Below are 16,728 nucleotides of genomic sequence, written 5' to 3' on the forward strand. Positions count from 1 at the left end.
CTTCTGGTGGCACCTTCTGGTGGTCCCCAGCTCCTGGATGTCCTACATGGAGGTCAGGGCTCTGCGGATTGGCTCTTGCTCACACTGCCCTTCTCAACGCTCCTCTCCATCCTCTTTCAGAGACTTCCCATGTCAAACCCAACCCCCCGAACTCCACCTCAGACTCGGACCTCATGAAATACCGGACCATCAGCCAGATCCCCCAGTTCACACTCAACTTCGTGGAGTTCAACCTGGAGAAGCACCGCTCGGGCTCCACCACAGAGATCGAGATAATTGCTCCCCACAAGGTTATGGAGCGCACTCAGAACGTCACCGAGAAGGTCACACAGGTACGTGGGTGGTGAGATACCACCAAGGCAGTGGGGCTGGGGGAGGGGGGGTGGTGCTGCCGGAGTAGTCTCACAACCATTCCTATAGCTTTTCACGGAAAGGAGCAGAGAGGGCAGTGATACCTGGAGTTTCCATCCCAGGAAATGCCACTATCCTTGTGTTTGATTTTTAACTCTTCCTCTGAATGGTTGAAATGCTTTTTTTTCCCCCCTAAATCAGTATTTCTGGTAATTTGTGGCCAGGGGAACACCAGCATGAACTGCTCATGGTGTCATGGTGACCTTGAAGGGGACACACATGTCTGAATGTTTGTGTGTGCATGTGGCTTCGTTCATGGGGGAGGCTCTGGCCACTGTTTCCTGCCCCCAACGCTGGGGACGGAGCCCCTGGTGCACTGCTCAGCTGGGGACCCCACGCCAGGAACACAGGTGGCCACGCTGAGGGCCATAGGATGCCCTGGGAGACAGCAGGTGGCACTGCGCTGTCACCAACACGGGTGGCAGTGCACTGTCACCATGGGGGACACACACGGCACCGTACTGTCACCATGGGGGACACGCGGGGCACTGTATTGTCACCACGGGGGACACACAGACATCAGTGTGCACGAAAGGTGCCACAATGCTGAGTAAGAAGGTCTTACTGCTGGGAAACTGAGGCACACGAGAGCTAGCATGTCCGAAATACATCTAAGGGCACCCCCAACGTTGCCAGCAGCAGCTGAGGGCCAGTTTAACAAAAATACAGCCATCTGACCCCAGAAAAGCCTCCAGGCTTGACAGTTTGCTCCATCAGAGTGGGGTGCTCTGTGGGATTTCCCTCCTGTCTTGGCGCCAGCAAGCCTTTACACTGGTGGCCCCGCGCATGGCAGATGGGCTCCCCGCTCCCCACAGCACCGGGCAGTTTTTAGGCTTGTTGTCCCCAGGGCTTGTCCGCTTTGGGAACTTCATCCCTCTTCTTGTTCAGCCTGGAGAAGAGAAGGCTGAGAGGGGACCTTAGAAATGCCTCTAAATATCTGCAGGGTGGGGGTCAGGAGGATGGGGTCAGACTCTTTCCAGTGGTGCCCAGCGACAGGACAAGGGGCAATGGGCACAAATTGAAGCACAGGAAGCTCCAGCTGAACATGAGGAAGAACTTCTTCCCTCTGAGGGTGACGGAGCCCTGGCCCAGGCTGCCCAGGGAGGTTGTGGAGTCTCCTTTTCTGGAGATATTCAAAACCCACCCAGATGAGGTCCTGTGCAGCCTGCTCTGGGTGACCCTGCTTGGGCAGGGGGTTGGACTGGACAGAGTCCAGGTCCCTTCCAACCCCTGCCATGCTGGGATTCTGTGATCTGGGGGGAGACCTCAGCAACCTGGGGTCAGCCCCTGAACACCCCAGCAGGGTGGCAAGCAGCCTCCATGCCCCTGTCCCCATCCTGGGGGACACCTGCATGCTGGGGACCACTGCTGCATGCTGGGATGATGGTGGCATGGTGACACCGGCCATACGATGCGGGGTCATTAGCTGGTTGCAGGGTGATGGGATCAGAGCTGACGAGTGGTGGCTGCTGGGCCCCGTGGTGCAGCCGCGCGGCACCCACAAAGGTCGATCTTCCCTTTGCCTTAAATCTCGGGATGGGATGGGATGGGATGGGATGGGATGGGATGGGATGGGATGGGATGGGATGGGATGGGATGGGATGGGACGGACCTCTCTTCCCCGCCACCCCATGGCCTCGGGGGATCCAGGCGTCCTGCCTGCCCTCACCCTGATGTCCCTGTGCCTCCTGCCAAACCACTGCTCCCTGCTCCTGGCCACTAAATAATTCACGGGTGAGGCAGAGACAGCAGCGAGACGCCGCTAACGGCGTCTAAAAATACCGGCTGGCGGGCAGGGAGAGGCAGACCCAGGCTGGTCGGGGTAGTCCAGCCCCACAGCAAGCAGGCAGGGAGGGCAGGTCACAAGTGCAATGAATGTGCCGGGCTCAGCCCCAGGGCTGTGGCTCCGGGGCATGGCTGGAGGGACATGGGGACACCATGGGGTCGGTGCCACCAGGCTGGGGTCCTCTCTTATACATGGCACCTCTCCCAGTTGCCCTGAGCTGCCCAGTGAGCAGCAGGCGGTGGTGGAGCTGGGCAGGAGGGTGCTGGGGATAGGGATTAGGGGGCTGAGCTGTGTCAGGATACGTGCCGAGAGGGACACTTGGTCAGTGCCTGCCTGCAGCCAGCACCGTGGGCCTGATCCTGCCCAGCCTCTTGTGCTTGAGGGTCTCCCAGTGGCTCTGGCATGGCCCCCCTCCCCAGCTCGGTGTCCCCATCCCCAGCATGGGGCAAAGGAGGAGGAAGGAGCATGGCTGCTGGGCCCCGTGGGGCACAAGCATCGGCCTGGGTTAGCCAGGGCCGTGGGAGCCTCCCCCCTCCATCACCCACAGCCCACATGCACCCTGCTCCCTCCTCCCTCCCTCCTCCTCCTCCTCCCTCTCGCTGCTGCCTCGCTCCCTCGCTCACCACCCGGCACCCAGCACCCCGCTGCTGGCACCAAGCACCCCGCACCATGAGCCTGCGGCTGCAGCTGAAGCCGGTAAGTGCAGGGGGCAAGGGAAGGGGCACCCAGAGGGATCGCCATGGGGGCACCGGCACTGCCACTCGCAGAAACTGCCGAGGCCACCCAGGCCACCCAAGGGTGCCACTCACAGCCCTCCCTGTCCCCGAGGGGGCGAGAGGGGCAAGGCTGCAGCTGCTCCCTGGCTCTGCCTTGGTTTGGATGCTATTTTGGGGGTTATTCCTTTTCTCTTTTCTGCCTCAAATCTTTGGGGTTGTGTGTTTTTTATTAATTCCTGCCTGGAAAACAACAGAACTTGACCTGATCTTGCTTCTGCCACAAGAGCCGGGTGCCAGGAGCAGGGACAAGGGACAGGGCAGGCATCCCAGCGTGGGGAGCAGCATTTGGGGACACAAATTCAGGATTGGTCCCCTGGAGCTGCCTCCAGCCAGCGAGGACAGAGGGATTCAGCGCTGAGGGTGGGAGCATTGCTGGTCTTCCCAGGTAGAAGCCCTTCTTGGGTCTGCTGGACATATCTAAGCTTTGGGGCCAAGCATTTTGCCACCGTCGCCTTGTCCCCTTTTCCACCGTCCCTGCAGGAGCCGGTCCCCAAGCCCAGCCGGTGCCTCACTCCCCTCTGCAACGATTGTGTTTGGGTCACTTTTTCCAATCCCTCCCCTCTCCGTCCGCCAGCGACGTCGGCAGCTCCTGCTGCCCCATTGGCGCTCGCGTCCCCACGGGGGCCCCAGCATCGATTTGGTTTGATTAATCCACGCCGGGCTCCCAAATGCCCTTCGCAGCCGCATGTCTCCCACCCGCCCGGCTGAATGCATGCGTGCCTGCGTGGGCGATGCCGCGGCCACTGTGCTGCGCCCACCGTGCCGGTCACTGCCTGGGCGCGTGGGGTTGGGGGCCCCCATGGTGGACACGCGGACTTCGAGGGTCAGCTGCCATCTGGGGCGCCGGGCAAGCTGCAGGCAGGTAGGAGCTGGGGGCACCCCAGGGCGCGGGACCCACCGAGGACATGGGGCTGTGGGACGTGGGAGCAGCTGCTCATGGTTGGATGGGGCTGGACCCACTCAGGGTTGCAGCACCAGGAGTTGTCGGGAAGCCTTTGAACCCTTGAACAAGATGGGTGTCAGAGCAGGAAGGATCAGGCCCTTCTTCCAGATCTGTTGCCAGAGTCATGGTGGTGCCCATCACTGTGGCCTTGGGGCATATGGAGCTTCCTCTCTCCTCTGCCTTGCAGCCCGGCAAAAAGCACCCCTTTAGCTGGGTGCTCAGTGTGGGGAGAGGGCACTGAGGTGCCCCTTGCCCTTCTCCGCAGGTGGCACTGGTGGCTGGCACCACAGGGACACCCAGGGGACAACGGAGCAGCAGGGGCAGGCAGGGAGGCTCTGGCTGCGCCCAGCTCCAAAGAAGCCTCTCCATGCCACCTTCTCCCAGCACCCACAGCAGGACAGCCCCAGCCCTCCCAGTCCCCAGCGCCTTCCATTGTGTCCCCAGGGTGGCTTCAGAGCCCGTCGGGAGCTGGTGCTGGTCCTGGAGAGGGGAGCTGGGATGTGTGGGGACTCGCTGCTGCTGTAGGAGCCTGTCCCCATGAGGGCAGACAGACCTGGGGACACATGACAATATGGGAGGGTGCCTGTGTGCATGAGATGGTTGTTGCACATTGGTGGCCGCAGGTCAGCCCCTCCCTGGGGATGCTCAGCTGGGAAATGGGCATTGCCCAAGGCCAGGCTTTGCTGTGGGTGGCCTAAGCTGTCCCCTCTGCTTGGAGGACAGCTGTGCCAGAAGGACATCAAGGGGAAGGTCCCTGCTGGGGCTGAGAAAAACACCATGCAAGGCTTTCAAGATACCTAACCTGCCATCACCTTTGGGGCCAGGCCATGCCACAGCCGTAGGACTGCATCTCCAGGCTTGCTGTCCCCAGAGCCCTGTGCCAGGGACACCCAGCAGTTCCTGGGCTGGTGGCGCAGAGCTGAGGGCACAAGGAAGCATGGCAGGAGGCACTTTCCTCCCTGCCAGCATGGTAGGGTCTGAAGGGCATAAAGTGGGTAAACACTTGCCCCAAGGGTGCCTCTGGCTATTAGAGATGGAGGAGGAGCTGGGCAGACGGTGTCAGCCATAGAGGTCAACTCACCTTGTGGCCTCCTGGACAAATACACATGCAGGCGACAAAGGTGAAAATGGTGTAGGAAACCCACTGCATGCTCCTCACTGCCCTTTCAGCACCTGGGAGCCCCTTGCCTGGCTCCTGGCCTTATCCAACCTCTCTCCTGGTCTCACATCCTTCTCGCACCCATCTCCTGGCAGGTGCTGTCCCTGGGCGCTGACGTCCTTCCCGAGTACAAGCTGCAAGCGCCACGCATCCACCGATGGACCATCCTGCACTACAGTCCCTTCAAGGCTGTGTGGGACTGGCTCATCCTTCTGCTGGTCATCTACACAGCTGTCTTCACCCCCTACTCAGCTGCCTTCCTGCTCAACGAGGAGCAGGTGGAGGAGAAGCACTGGGACTGCAGCTACTCCTGTGACCCACTCAACATCATTGACCTCATTGTGGACATCATGTTCATCGTGGACATTGTCATCAACTTCCGTACCACCTATGTCAACATCAACGATGAGGTGGTGAGCCACCCTGGCAAGATCGCCATCCACTACTTCAAGGGATGGTTCCTCATTGACATGGTCGCCGCCATCCCCTTTGACCTGCTCATCTTCCGCTCTGGCTCCGATGAGGTACAGGCATGGCCTGGAGGTCCACCAGGACTTGATGATCTTAGAGGTTTTTTCCAACCTTGATGTTTCTGTGATTCTATGGATGGGGAGAGATGTATGGGAGAGAAAGAAAGAGATACGGATGGCTTGATGCAAGCAGTGGATGGCTAGGTCTGCAAGGAGAGGGGTGGTTAGCCAGAGGGATGGGCAAGAATTTTATTATACATTTTTATTAAGCAGCTGGGACCTGGGATTTTGTTCAGTAGGGTCAGACAGCCACACAGACCCTACTATAAGTGTTAAGATAGTGTCTAACGGGACCCGCTCCCCTTGCTAGGACTGACCCAGCAGAGCAGGCTGGGAGCTCAGTTTAGGGACTGGTCCCACACGCCAGCAAGGCTGAATTTGGGGTCATATTGCCAGCCAGACTCCAAATGTTGGCAATGGGATGGTCCTGTGGTTACTGTGCTACCTGGAGGTCCCAACTCAGCTGAGAGCCTGTGGGGGTGGGGTGAAAGGCAGCTGTTTTGGGAGCAACAGCTGGCAAAGTGAGGACCCATCAGGAGACATGGGGTTGGCCTTGGCTCCTCTCACTTGCTCACCTGTAATCCCAGAGCTTGTTGCCTTTATGGTCAGCAGAGGGAAACTGCCCTTTCTGTGGCATGATTCATCTAACCTATTTCAGATGTCACCTCCAGGACAAGGTGATTCATGCTCTAGAAATGTAGTTTTATCCTTCAAAGGGAGCATGGCTAGGCTGGAGACATGCCTTCGGCCAGATTTATCCCCTGCTTGTCCCTGAGGTTTCTCACCTCTCCTCTGCAGACCACCACGCTCATTGGCCTCCTGAAGACCGCCCGGTTGCTGCGCCTGGTCCGCGTGGCCCGCAAGCTGGACCGCTACTCTGAGTATGGAGCAGCCGTGCTGTTCCTGCTCATGTGCACCTTCGCCCTCATTGCCCACTGGCTGGCCTGCATCTGGTACGCCATCGGCAACGTGGAGCGGCCCTACATGGAGCACAAGATTGGCTGGCTGGACAACCTGGGTGACCAGATCGGCAAGCGCTACAACGACAGCGACCTCTCCTCTGGCCCATCCATCAAGGATAAATATGTCACTGCCCTCTACTTCACCTTCAGCAGCCTCACCAGCGTGGGGTTCGGCAACGTCTCACCCAACACCAACTCCGAGAAGATCTTCTCCATCTGTGTCATGCTCATTGGCTGTGAGTGCCTGCGTGTGTCGCGCTGACCCCATCCCTGCTTTGGAGGTTGGAGGGGCTGCTCTGCGGAGAAACGGGGAGAGCGCGTGGGATTTTAAAAAAGCATCTCCTTCTGCCTATGCCTCTTCTGCACAGACAAATGGATGGAGTGAGAGATAGAAGTACGGGGTTCAGAAACCCACTGGTTTCAGGTCCATGGTAGATAAGGGTTTTGGAAATCTGCTTTTTCCAGGTCCAATGTAGTTGGACACACACCTGCCCGTGTCCTGCTGAGTCTTGCCCTCTCGTTGCAGCTCTGATGTATGCCAGCATCTTCGGCAACGTCTCTGCCATCATCCAGCGCCTGTACTCGGGCACAGCCCGCTACCACACGCAGATGCTGCGGGTTAAGGAGTTCATCCGCTTCCACCAGATCCCCAACCCCCTGCGCCAGCGCCTGGAGGAGTATTTCCAGCACGCCTGGTCCTACACCAACGGCATTGACATGAATGCAGTGAGTACGGGGGGGGAGGCCCCATGTCCTCACGGCACCTTGTCCTGAACAACCCAGAGTCCAGCTCTGGGTCCACCCAAACATTTCCATCCTTTCAACCAGAGTGGAGAGGAGGCAGGAGAAAACCTGGGAGACTGGAGACAGAGTCTGTCTGCCTCCTGCATCCCCCTTTCTCCTTCTCCCCCTCTGTCTGTCCATCCCTCCACATCTACCCAGAGGTTCTCTGGGGCCATGACAGCATTTCTTGGCCAGACAGCAGGTTTGGTGCCAGCACGCTGGTGAGGAGCTCAGAGCCCCCATCGGCACCGAGCACTTTCAGGCCAGTGTCTGTTGGTGTCACAGAGCCACGGAGCCGGTATCGATCCAGCTCCTCTCCACACTGCCGGTTGCTAAGCAAAGTGCATCCCGCTCTCAGCGGCAGGGAAAGGAGGGCATTTAAATAAACCTCGATCCATTTTAATTAGAGCCCAGAGAGGCGGCTGTCTGTTAGCAAAGGGGGGATCAATGGCGGAGCCGCGCTGGAGAGGCGCCGTGTCTCTGAGCCTGGCGGGGAGGCTTGTGCCACCGGCACCGGGGCATGGTGGGGGTGAGGAGGGGGCTCAGCTGGGGAGTCCCGGGCTGGGGCCAGGGTGGCAGGACTTGGCTCACGGCCGCAAAGTCCAGTGCACAAACGTGCTGGCTCAGCTGGCTGCAAGACAGAGAGAGGAATGAGCAAGGACAAGGCAAGGAGAGAGATGGGACCTGGTACTCCCCGTCTCTCGGCTCTGGGAAGGCCATTAGTCCGCTCCTTCCCAGCTCATGCTCCCTTTTTTCCTAAGACTTGTTCCTTCTCTGTCCCTGGGCACTATCGGGACATGGATTTTCATGAATTCAGCCTTTCCATCTTCAGCTGCTGCTGCCGCCTCATTAAACAACTGGGCAACATTTGGGGGTCTGCTGTTGAGAGAGTTTCCTCCCATGGAGGAGACATCCTGGGCTGGACGTTGGTGGCAACAACTAGAAGCAAAGCCATGGCACCCTACCAAATACAGATTCTCCTGGCTTAGTGCAAACCGAGGTCACAAATCCCCTGTGACGAGCTGAGCTTGTGGCTTGGACATGCCACCACTCACAGCGATTCCTGATGGATGCCGCTGAGACACGATACAATCTAATCGATCATCCCACAGCCCAATGAATTCATCCGCCCCTGATTTCCCAGCAGAGAAACTGAGGCACTGTCACCAGCCTGTGAGATCATGACGGAGCCTGGAATCAGCCGCACACACCAGCTCCAGCCTCCTTGTCCCAGATTTGGCCACCAGTGGGATGTGAGAAGAGAGCAAGGAGGACCCCGGGGCCATATGCTGCTCTCAAAGAAAAACCCAGACCCAGGTGGATTTTACCCTGGCACTGTGAGCCATTGGTGGCAGCGGCTTTCTCCATATTGCACGTTTTACCTTGATTTCACCTTCAGATTTAGCTTTTATTCAACACGAGGTATTTGCTACGTGTATAATTTGCTGTTGCTGCACACAACTGGCCCGTGCTGCTTCTTGGCATTCAGGCAGGTGCTGTTTAATTAGCATAGCACCTCATTACCAGTTTGTGCTCTCCTTCAGCCAAGATTAGTGGGCGTAAAGATGAAAAGCAGGATATGCCACCAGTGGGTATAAATAGATTGATCTGGTTATTATCAGTTATTGCTTGGGAGTGCTCTCATCCCCGGTCGCACGCAGCACAAGCCAGCGAAGCGTCCGCCAAGGGAAGATCAGAAGAATCCCCAGCTTTGGCTTTCTGGGCTCAGGGGCTGCCCATTTGGCCCCACCATGTCACACTGCGTGTTGTGCAGCCTCCCAGGGCTGCCACGGCAGTCCCTCCCAGGGACAGTGGCATGACAGCATCTCTTCCTTGCTCTTCGCAGGTGCTGAAGGGCTTCCCCGACTGCCTGCAGGCAGACATCTGCCTTCACCTCAACCGCACGCTGCTCCAGAACTGCAAGGCTTTCCGAGGAGCCAGCAAAGGCTGCCTGCGTGCCCTGGCCATGAAGTTCAAGACGACCCACGCACCGCCCGGAGACACCCTGGTGCACTATGGAGATGTCCTCACCACACTCTACTTCATCTCCCGGGGCTCCATCGAGATCCTCCGGGAAGACATTGTGGTGGCCATCTTAGGTGGAAAAGTCCTTCCTTCCTGGAGGGCGAGGGGCAGTGGGCAAGGGGTGAAGGGTGATGGGTGAAGGGCAATGGGCAAAGGGCAGTGGGCAATGGTGAAAGGGTGATAGATGAAGTATGATGGGCAATGAGCAATGCACAAAGGGTTGTACGTGAGGGGCGAAGGACTTCTTCAGGTCCTGGAGAAGGGAAGGCTGTTCCTCGACACCTGGCTGGTGACTGCACCAGTGGACAGGGGATGGGGCATCCCCTGTAAATGCCAGGGAGAGGCCACAAAGGAGTGAGGAGAACAGGGCATGGCTCAGCGCTCTCCAGCCATCACTGGTGACTCGCTGGCCTGGCTTGGAGTCCCTATCAGTGATGGCTTTCATGGTGTGATCCCCAGCGTCCACAATACGGGTCAGGTTTACTGGGCATCCCCTTGTCCATGAGCCCCAAAGTGAGGTCTGCTGGTCCAGTACATCCGGAACTGGGGTGGGTGCCCACCTCCCTCTAATGACCTGTCTGTTGGCACAGGGAAGAACGACATCTTTGGGGAGCCCATCAGCCTGTACGCCCGCCCAGGGAAATCCAATGCTGATGTGAGGGCCCTGACCTACTGCGACTTGCACAAAATCCAGCGGGAGGACCTGCTGGAGGTCTTGGACATGTACCCAGCCTTCTCTGACAACTTCTGGAGCAACTTAGAGATCACCTTTAACCTGCGAGATGTGAGTACCAGGGCTGTCCCACAGAGGGAAGTGGTCAATGCCTTAAATTTGACAAGTGGGAGGGCTGAAGCAAGGATGTCAACAGGTGTTCCTCACTCATTTTGCTGGTGGATCAGCCATGTTTCCCAAGGCACTCTCCATGGGGTTATGGTTTCCCCCATAGCCCAGCAGGTATGTGCATACTGTACGTCCCTGATCTCTTCAGAAAAGCTGGCCCCACAAGCCATGTTGGCAATACCCTGCTCTGCAGTACCAGTAAATCATCTCCAGGATTGGTCCAGCCTGGACAAGTGGGTCACACACATGTTTTGAGGCTGCTGAAGTGAGAAATATCCTCCAGCTTCGTTGAGCTGGGTACCGGCTTCCTTTGAAAATTCCTTTTTAAATCAGGTCTGCAATCCATGAAAGGCTTGGAGCATTTTTGTCATTGCTGTTTGACTCTTAAAATTTATGACTGGACTTGGTCCCTTCCTGATACTTTTTTTCTGAGACACTTGCCTGGTAAGATAGAAAAGAAAGTCAAACTCCCTCTATGTCCTGTCCCAACCCAGGATGTCCTCAGGGTGCTCCTTCCGTCTCCATGACCCTGACACCCTCAACTCAGTCTCAGAGCACCAAGGCCAGCCTCTAGGATCCCTTGAGTTAGGTGCTTCAGGAGTCACTGGGTGAGACAGGGCCAGTGATGGAGAGCCAGAGGTGGCTGGAGACCAGCCCTAGGAGGATGCTGAATGGGCTGTATCCCCCATGGATGGGCCTTGGTGCTCATGGATCACAGAATCATAGAATCACAGGTTGGAAAAGACCTCTAAGATCATCAAGTCCAACCGTCAGCCCAACACCACCATGTCTGCTAAACCATGTCCCAAAAGATGGGTCATGGCACCCTTGCCCTGGTGACCAGCCCTTCTCATCCCTCAGGCAGACAGCGTTCCCCGATCACCACTCAGCGAGGAGTATGACTGCACCTACCGGCGGGTGCGCCGACGCAAGCATTCCCTTTGCCAGCCCAACAAGCCCGGTGAGTCCCACAGCGTCGGCAGAGCCTGGTTTGCAGGGCCAGGGAGCAGGATCATCATTTAATGACTGCCCTAGCAGGTGCCCCAAAGCAGAGGCAGCTGTCAGGGCCTCCATCCCTGCAGACCAGTATGTCCTCACCCTGGGGGCACCCATGCTGCCTTCCCTCCCTCTCCTTAGGATGCCCCAGCCCTACAGGCACCCTGGAGGGGATGGGGGCTGATTTTGCCATGTGTGGTACTCCCCAAATTAACCTGTTGTGCTGCCCCACAGACCCGGACACGGGCATCTCTGACGCAGAGCAGTATCACACCTACTCAGAGCTCACCAACCCGCAGGACCCGCTGAGTAAGGACCAGTGGGACGACCTGGGCAGCAGCACCACTCCCTGCTCCCAGACCAGTGACGACGAGGCCAAGACTGGCAGCCCTACAAAAGCTGAGCCCTTCCCCACATCCAAAAAGGATGACTTCGCTCTGCCTCCGCTCAGCCTCGTCACCACCAGCGCTGGTGGCACAGATGTCAGCAAGCAGGCGGCGGAGAGCAGCCAGTCCTATGCAGGTACCCACAGCTGCAGCCAGAGCTGGCAGGAGGGTGGTGAGAGATGTTCAGACATGGTGACCTTGTCCTAGGGCACAGCCAAGCAACTCATGCAGATTTGAGGGGAGCCACGCTTGTGGCCAAGGGTCTTTGCTGTCTTTTGTCCCCAGCAGTATCTGGTCTGTGCCTCCCATGCCCTGCAGTTTCTCCTAGCACCCAGAGACCACCTTTGGGACTTTCCCACAGGGCCAAACGCTATGGGCCTCCCATAGGCGTGTTGGGTGCCAGGCTGATGGACTTAAGCACCTTGGGTGCCAGGGTGATGGATCCCCATAAGCACCTCAGGTGCTAGGGTGATGGGCTCTCCCTGAGCACCATGTATGTCAGGGTGATGGCTCTCCATGAACATGGGTGATGGACTCTGGAACACCTCCATGCCAGTGGGGCTGAGGGATGTGAGACAGAAGTGCTGAGATGTCTCCTCTCCTTCCAGCCACCCCTCTGGACATCCCCAACATGTTCACCTTCTGGGAGGACCGAAGGCCAAACCACCACCCGGAGCCTTTGCAACACATCTCCTTGGTACACAGCTCACGGGACATCCCCCTGCACAGCGACTACAGACCGGGGCAGATCGAGTCCAGGCTGGAGCTCCTGCAGGCCCAGCTCAGCAGGTGGGCAGGTCCCCAGGGGCCCGGGTTGGAGAGCACCCAGGGGGGCTCCGGGCCATCACCTTCTCCTGCTCTCTCGGGGTGGCTGCAGTGGGCTCTGTGTGCAGCAGATGCCATCTCCTGACCCCCCACGACACTGCATTCCCTGGGGAGGTGGTGGGAGGGCTCTGCAAACGCAGCAGCTTCTCAGACTGCAAGTCCTGGCCCTAGCTGCAGCCCAGCACCTTATCTACCGCTGTCCCACCACCCCAGGGTTCTGCCACTTTGCCACAGCCTCCAAACTTGGATGCAATCACAGACATGAAACCACCCACAGGCTTACGACTTGAGCCTTTTGCAGGCCTCCTCTTCCTGTTACAAAGAGCTACAAACATCCTCTTGCTCGAGCAAACGAGCCTCGTACACATTTTTTCCCTCTAAATAAGAAAAAAGACATGATTTTTGAAGGCGAAGGAAGAGCCCACACTGGAGATGCAGGTTTAAAGGCCCCAGGCAGCACCCACACAAGCGGCTGGCTCTCCCCCCCGTGGCTCCTGCCCATGTTAAGCTCACTTCACCACAGAGCCCACACACGTATTTCGGTGTCTCGCCGATGGGCCATCCCCGGCAGCAGGGGCTGGATCTCCTGCCTGCTCTGTAAGTGCTGCCAGGGCCGTTGCCTGCGAGAGGGGCTGTGCCCGCTTCTGCCAGAGCTGCTCGTTTCAGCCAAGGACACGGCAGAAGGAAGGGACTCGTTCTACTTTTCCATTTCCTTCTATTCCTCAGTGAAAAATGGCTGGCACCAACCTGCCTTGCTCCCATCTGTCAGCACAGGCTGACCTGGAGAATTGATCCAGTTTAAAACAAACCATTGCAATTTTTTCCCCCCTCCGGGGTAGTTTTAGCTTTGTTCAGTTCCCTGCTCCAGATCCCAGTTTGGCTCCACAAAAACTGGGCAGGGGATGACTGAGTGTATCAGGAGAGAGATGGCAGGATCGATCTCTCTGTGACAGCGCTGGTTTGAAGCTCTGCTAAAAACCTCGCCAAGCAGCACCAGGCAAAGCACCATCCCCCTCGGGCAGCTGAATCGGCACCTCCTCCCCAGTGCCTCCCCTGGGTCTGGCTCTCGTGGGATGCAGCGGGATGCACTGTGCTAACGCTGGGCTGCTCTGTCCCCAGGCTGGAGTCCAGGATGTCGTCAGACATTAATATAATCCTCCAGCTCCTGCAGCGCCAGCTGTCCCAAGTGCCGCCCGCGTACAGCCCCATCTCACCGTCCTCCCACAACCTGGCCATGTACGGCATCCTCCCACGGAGCCTGGAGCCGCTCACCCCCTGCGCACCCATGGAGGATGAGGAGACGACAACCCCGGAGCAGGTAGGGCTCAGCACCGGCCGAGATTCCTTCTGCCCCGAGCAGACAGGTCCTGGATGGCCAGAGGTTTCCTCCAGCCCCCCTGCATGCAAAGCACAGCCAAGCACTGGTGGGTCCAGGCAAAGCCCAGGAGTCTTGAAATGGGAGTAGATCTACCTAGAGATGCTTCTGCCTAGCGCATCGCTGATTTTGGGGCACAGCCTGCCATCTCCAGTGCTACCAGGTTGCCCCATCAGCAGGGAGGGGAGTAGATTCCTCCCCTCTGAGGCTTCCTCAGGAAAAAAATAACATTTTGGGGCTTGCCTGAGGAGAGAGCATGGCTATTTTGGTTTGCTTTTGCCATAATCCACTTGGTTCCTCCTTTCCCACCAGAGCCCAAGCTACACGGAGGTGGAAAAGTTCCACTTGAAATCCAAGGACTCCTTGTCAAGCAGGGCGCACCTCGCTGTGGCATCCGATGAAACCATGACGATCTACTCCGAGCAGGAGCACCATTCCCCACCTCTCCCGAACCCAGAGCCTCCCCACCAAAGGGCACCAAACCCCCAGGGACTCTTCCGGGGCTCTCGTTTCCCTTCCCTCCCTGAGCACTTGGAGGCATCTTCCGAGCACCAGGACATTCAGAGACACCTCTCCGACCCAGTGCTTCCTGGAAGTTAGAGACGTGGGGGTTGCGAAGCATGTCAAGAGGAACCTCAACTGCGAGCTCGGTCAGTTGATGTTGATTTTGACTGCAAGGGTAAGACGGGAGGACAATGCCTTTGGCTCAGGGGTATAATTTGTAGCTGTCTTCTGCCACCGTGAAAGGAAGCGTAGAGTGGCTGGCTTCCAAGGTCAACGTTTTCCAGCGGTTCCCATAGAGTAGATTTCATTTGCACATTATAGTGAACCCAGAGCAGTTCTTTCTTACGGCCACCAACAAGCTGGCTAGGCCAAATGGTACCCACCACCTCTTCCTTTCCAAGGCTTCCTCTCGAGATCAGCGCAAGCCAAGTGAGCCACAGCGACCAGAGGAGAGCAAATCCATGGCTCTTAGCTGTGAGACCACTTTGCTGTCAGCTCTTTGGAGCAGGGACCATTGTGTTGGTACTGGGCTCAGCCCAGCGGAGCCTGTGGGCATTACAGAAAGGGTAGTCACCAGAGGAGGAGGGGGAGATCTCCACAGTGTGGTACTGGGCGGAGCTGTAGGTGGGAAGCCCAGGACAAGGACAGAGGACAGAAGCTATCCTTGTCCTACCTGACTGCCACTGAGAAACTAAGGGCCAACAGCCCTTGCCACTTCAGCATGCTTCAGCACGAGTCCTAGGGCACTGACTTCTCCAGCAAGGCTGACTGTGCCTTGCAAATCCCAACACGCATCCCAGATAAACCCAGCTGGTCACTGGCCTGGGCATAAAGCACAAAACTCAAAAGCACAATCCCGGAAAGCCGAAAAGCCCCGGACACCTCATCTTCAGTCCTTCCTCCCAGCTTCTCTCTTTTGATAAAGGTTTGATAGATGCTTCCTCCTCCCCAGTCCTTTGCCTGCAGACTCCTGCAGCATCCCCCGTACAAGACGCCCATTTAGCTCTGCCGCCTTGCCGTTCGGTTAGATGCTGTGACAGTCCTAGGCCGCCTGCTCAAGTAATGTATCGAGCTCCCTTTGAGAGTAGTAAAACTGTGAGCATCTCTTTCTCTGGAGTTTTAGTGTACACTTTGCTAATAAAGATGTTTTTGGCACCTAACGTGGATTACAGCTGTGTTTGTTGGGAGCATCCGTGAATTCATCCCTGGCAGCACACAGCACAGGTGCTAATCTGCAAAGACCCCTGAGAAGGCTGTTATCAAACCCCGGCTGCTTCATCTGGGGAGTGTGGGGCTAACGGAGCCCACGTGCAGGTCTTACAGGTCAAGGACAGGCCCTGGGCTTTGCTGAGCAATTCCTTCCCGATGCAGTTCAGGCTCAGCAGCAGTTTGCAAAAGCTTTTCTACAAGACCAGCCTGCTGCTGTTCTCCTGCGTATCAGAAATGACCTCGCAAACACAACCCAAAGATGACACCAAGAGTCCTTGTCGCTAGCCAGGCTTCAGATGAGCACAGCGATACCTAAAGCCCATCCTCCGCCCCTTGCTGCAGGGGACACGGCTCCTGCCCCAACGGGACTGTTCATGGACCCAGGGTCACCCGTAACAGATCCCGCACGGACCCGAGAGGTGAGGGCAGACCCCCTGCCCTCAGCAGGGCATTAAACCTGCCTCTCCCCAGCCCATCTCGCTCCGTGGGGCGCGTCCCAGTTGGAAACCCAGCCGGCAGCCCCTGCCCAGGCCCCAGGCAGGAACAAAGGGGCTATTTCTACCCCACGCCAGCCCAGGCTTCGGCTGGCAGCGGCCTAGACACCTCCTTCCCCTCCCGCGCCTCAGCCTACAGAGCCAGGGGGCCTCGAGGCCTCCCCAGGACGTGCCCAGCACCCGGGGAGCGCCTGCACCCCGCGCCGGGGCCTGGGGCACCCACCCGGCCCCGCCATGAGGAAGCCAAGTTGCCCGCGGGGGCTGGAGCCCGGCGCTGGGCCTCAGCCCGCCCTCCTCCGGGCAGGAGCTCCCTCGGAAGCCGATGCCCACCTGCGCCCCTTCCCTCAGTAAGGCGCTGGGCACACGGCAACGCTACTGCGTGCTACCAAAAATAAAACCCCGTAATTAAGCTTCAGTTAATTAGAGACCAGCCCGTGCCCATCCCCCGAGGTGGGACTCGAACGCGCCGCAGCGCCGTGTGGCTGAGGTGCCCCCCGTCCGCCCGCCTCGGGCTGACCTGACTGGCACCGCTTCCAGCCAATCGATTATCAATAAGGGCTCAACATCCCGCCTCACGCCACTGCGACCCGTCGTAGCCAGTAAGAAGTCGAGAACGAGAGTGGCCTCCCTCTGGGGCGGGGTCAAACGCAACGGTAGGTTATCCCAGCCAGAGGGTGAGCGTCCGTTTGGAATGAAGGGCAAAGCAACCAATAGAAGGGAGAA

General features: G+C 58.0%; 1 protein-coding gene across 4 annotated transcripts in view; it reads left to right on the forward strand.

The window, feature by feature from the left end:
* Positions 1-15,436, forward strand: part of KCNH6 (potassium voltage-gated channel subfamily H member 6) — a 33,941-nt gene extending 18,505 nt beyond the window's left edge. For 3 of the 4 annotated variants that reach the window (XM_075443776.1, XM_075443777.1, XM_075443779.1), the window contains 11 exons: positions 121-332; positions 5,171-5,599; positions 6,404-6,803; positions 7,094-7,293; positions 9,197-9,449; positions 9,966-10,159; positions 11,078-11,177; positions 11,447-11,734; positions 12,207-12,387; positions 13,543-13,741; positions 14,111-15,436. In XM_075443776.1, the coding sequence (XP_075299891.1) occupies positions 121-332; positions 5,171-5,599; positions 6,404-6,803; positions 7,094-7,293; positions 9,197-9,449; positions 9,966-10,159; positions 11,078-11,177; positions 11,447-11,734; positions 12,207-12,387; positions 13,543-13,741; positions 14,111-14,398 (2,744 nt within the window). In that variant the 3' untranslated portion in view covers positions 14,399-15,436. Of the gene's footprint in view, positions 1-120; positions 333-5,170; positions 5,600-6,403; positions 6,804-7,093; positions 7,294-9,196; positions 9,450-9,965; positions 10,160-11,077; positions 11,178-11,446; positions 11,735-12,206; positions 12,388-13,542; positions 13,742-14,110 lie in introns of those variants that run through there. The other variant, XM_075443778.1, reaches the window with a different exon arrangement.
* Positions 15,437-16,728: the final 1,292 nt, after the last annotated feature.

Source organism: Opisthocomus hoazin, chromosome 26 (assembly GCF_030867145.1).
Source record: "Opisthocomus hoazin isolate bOpiHoa1 chromosome 26, bOpiHoa1.hap1, whole genome shotgun sequence".
In the NCBI taxonomy this organism is placed as follows: domain Eukaryota; kingdom Metazoa; phylum Chordata; class Aves; order Opisthocomiformes; family Opisthocomidae; genus Opisthocomus; species Opisthocomus hoazin.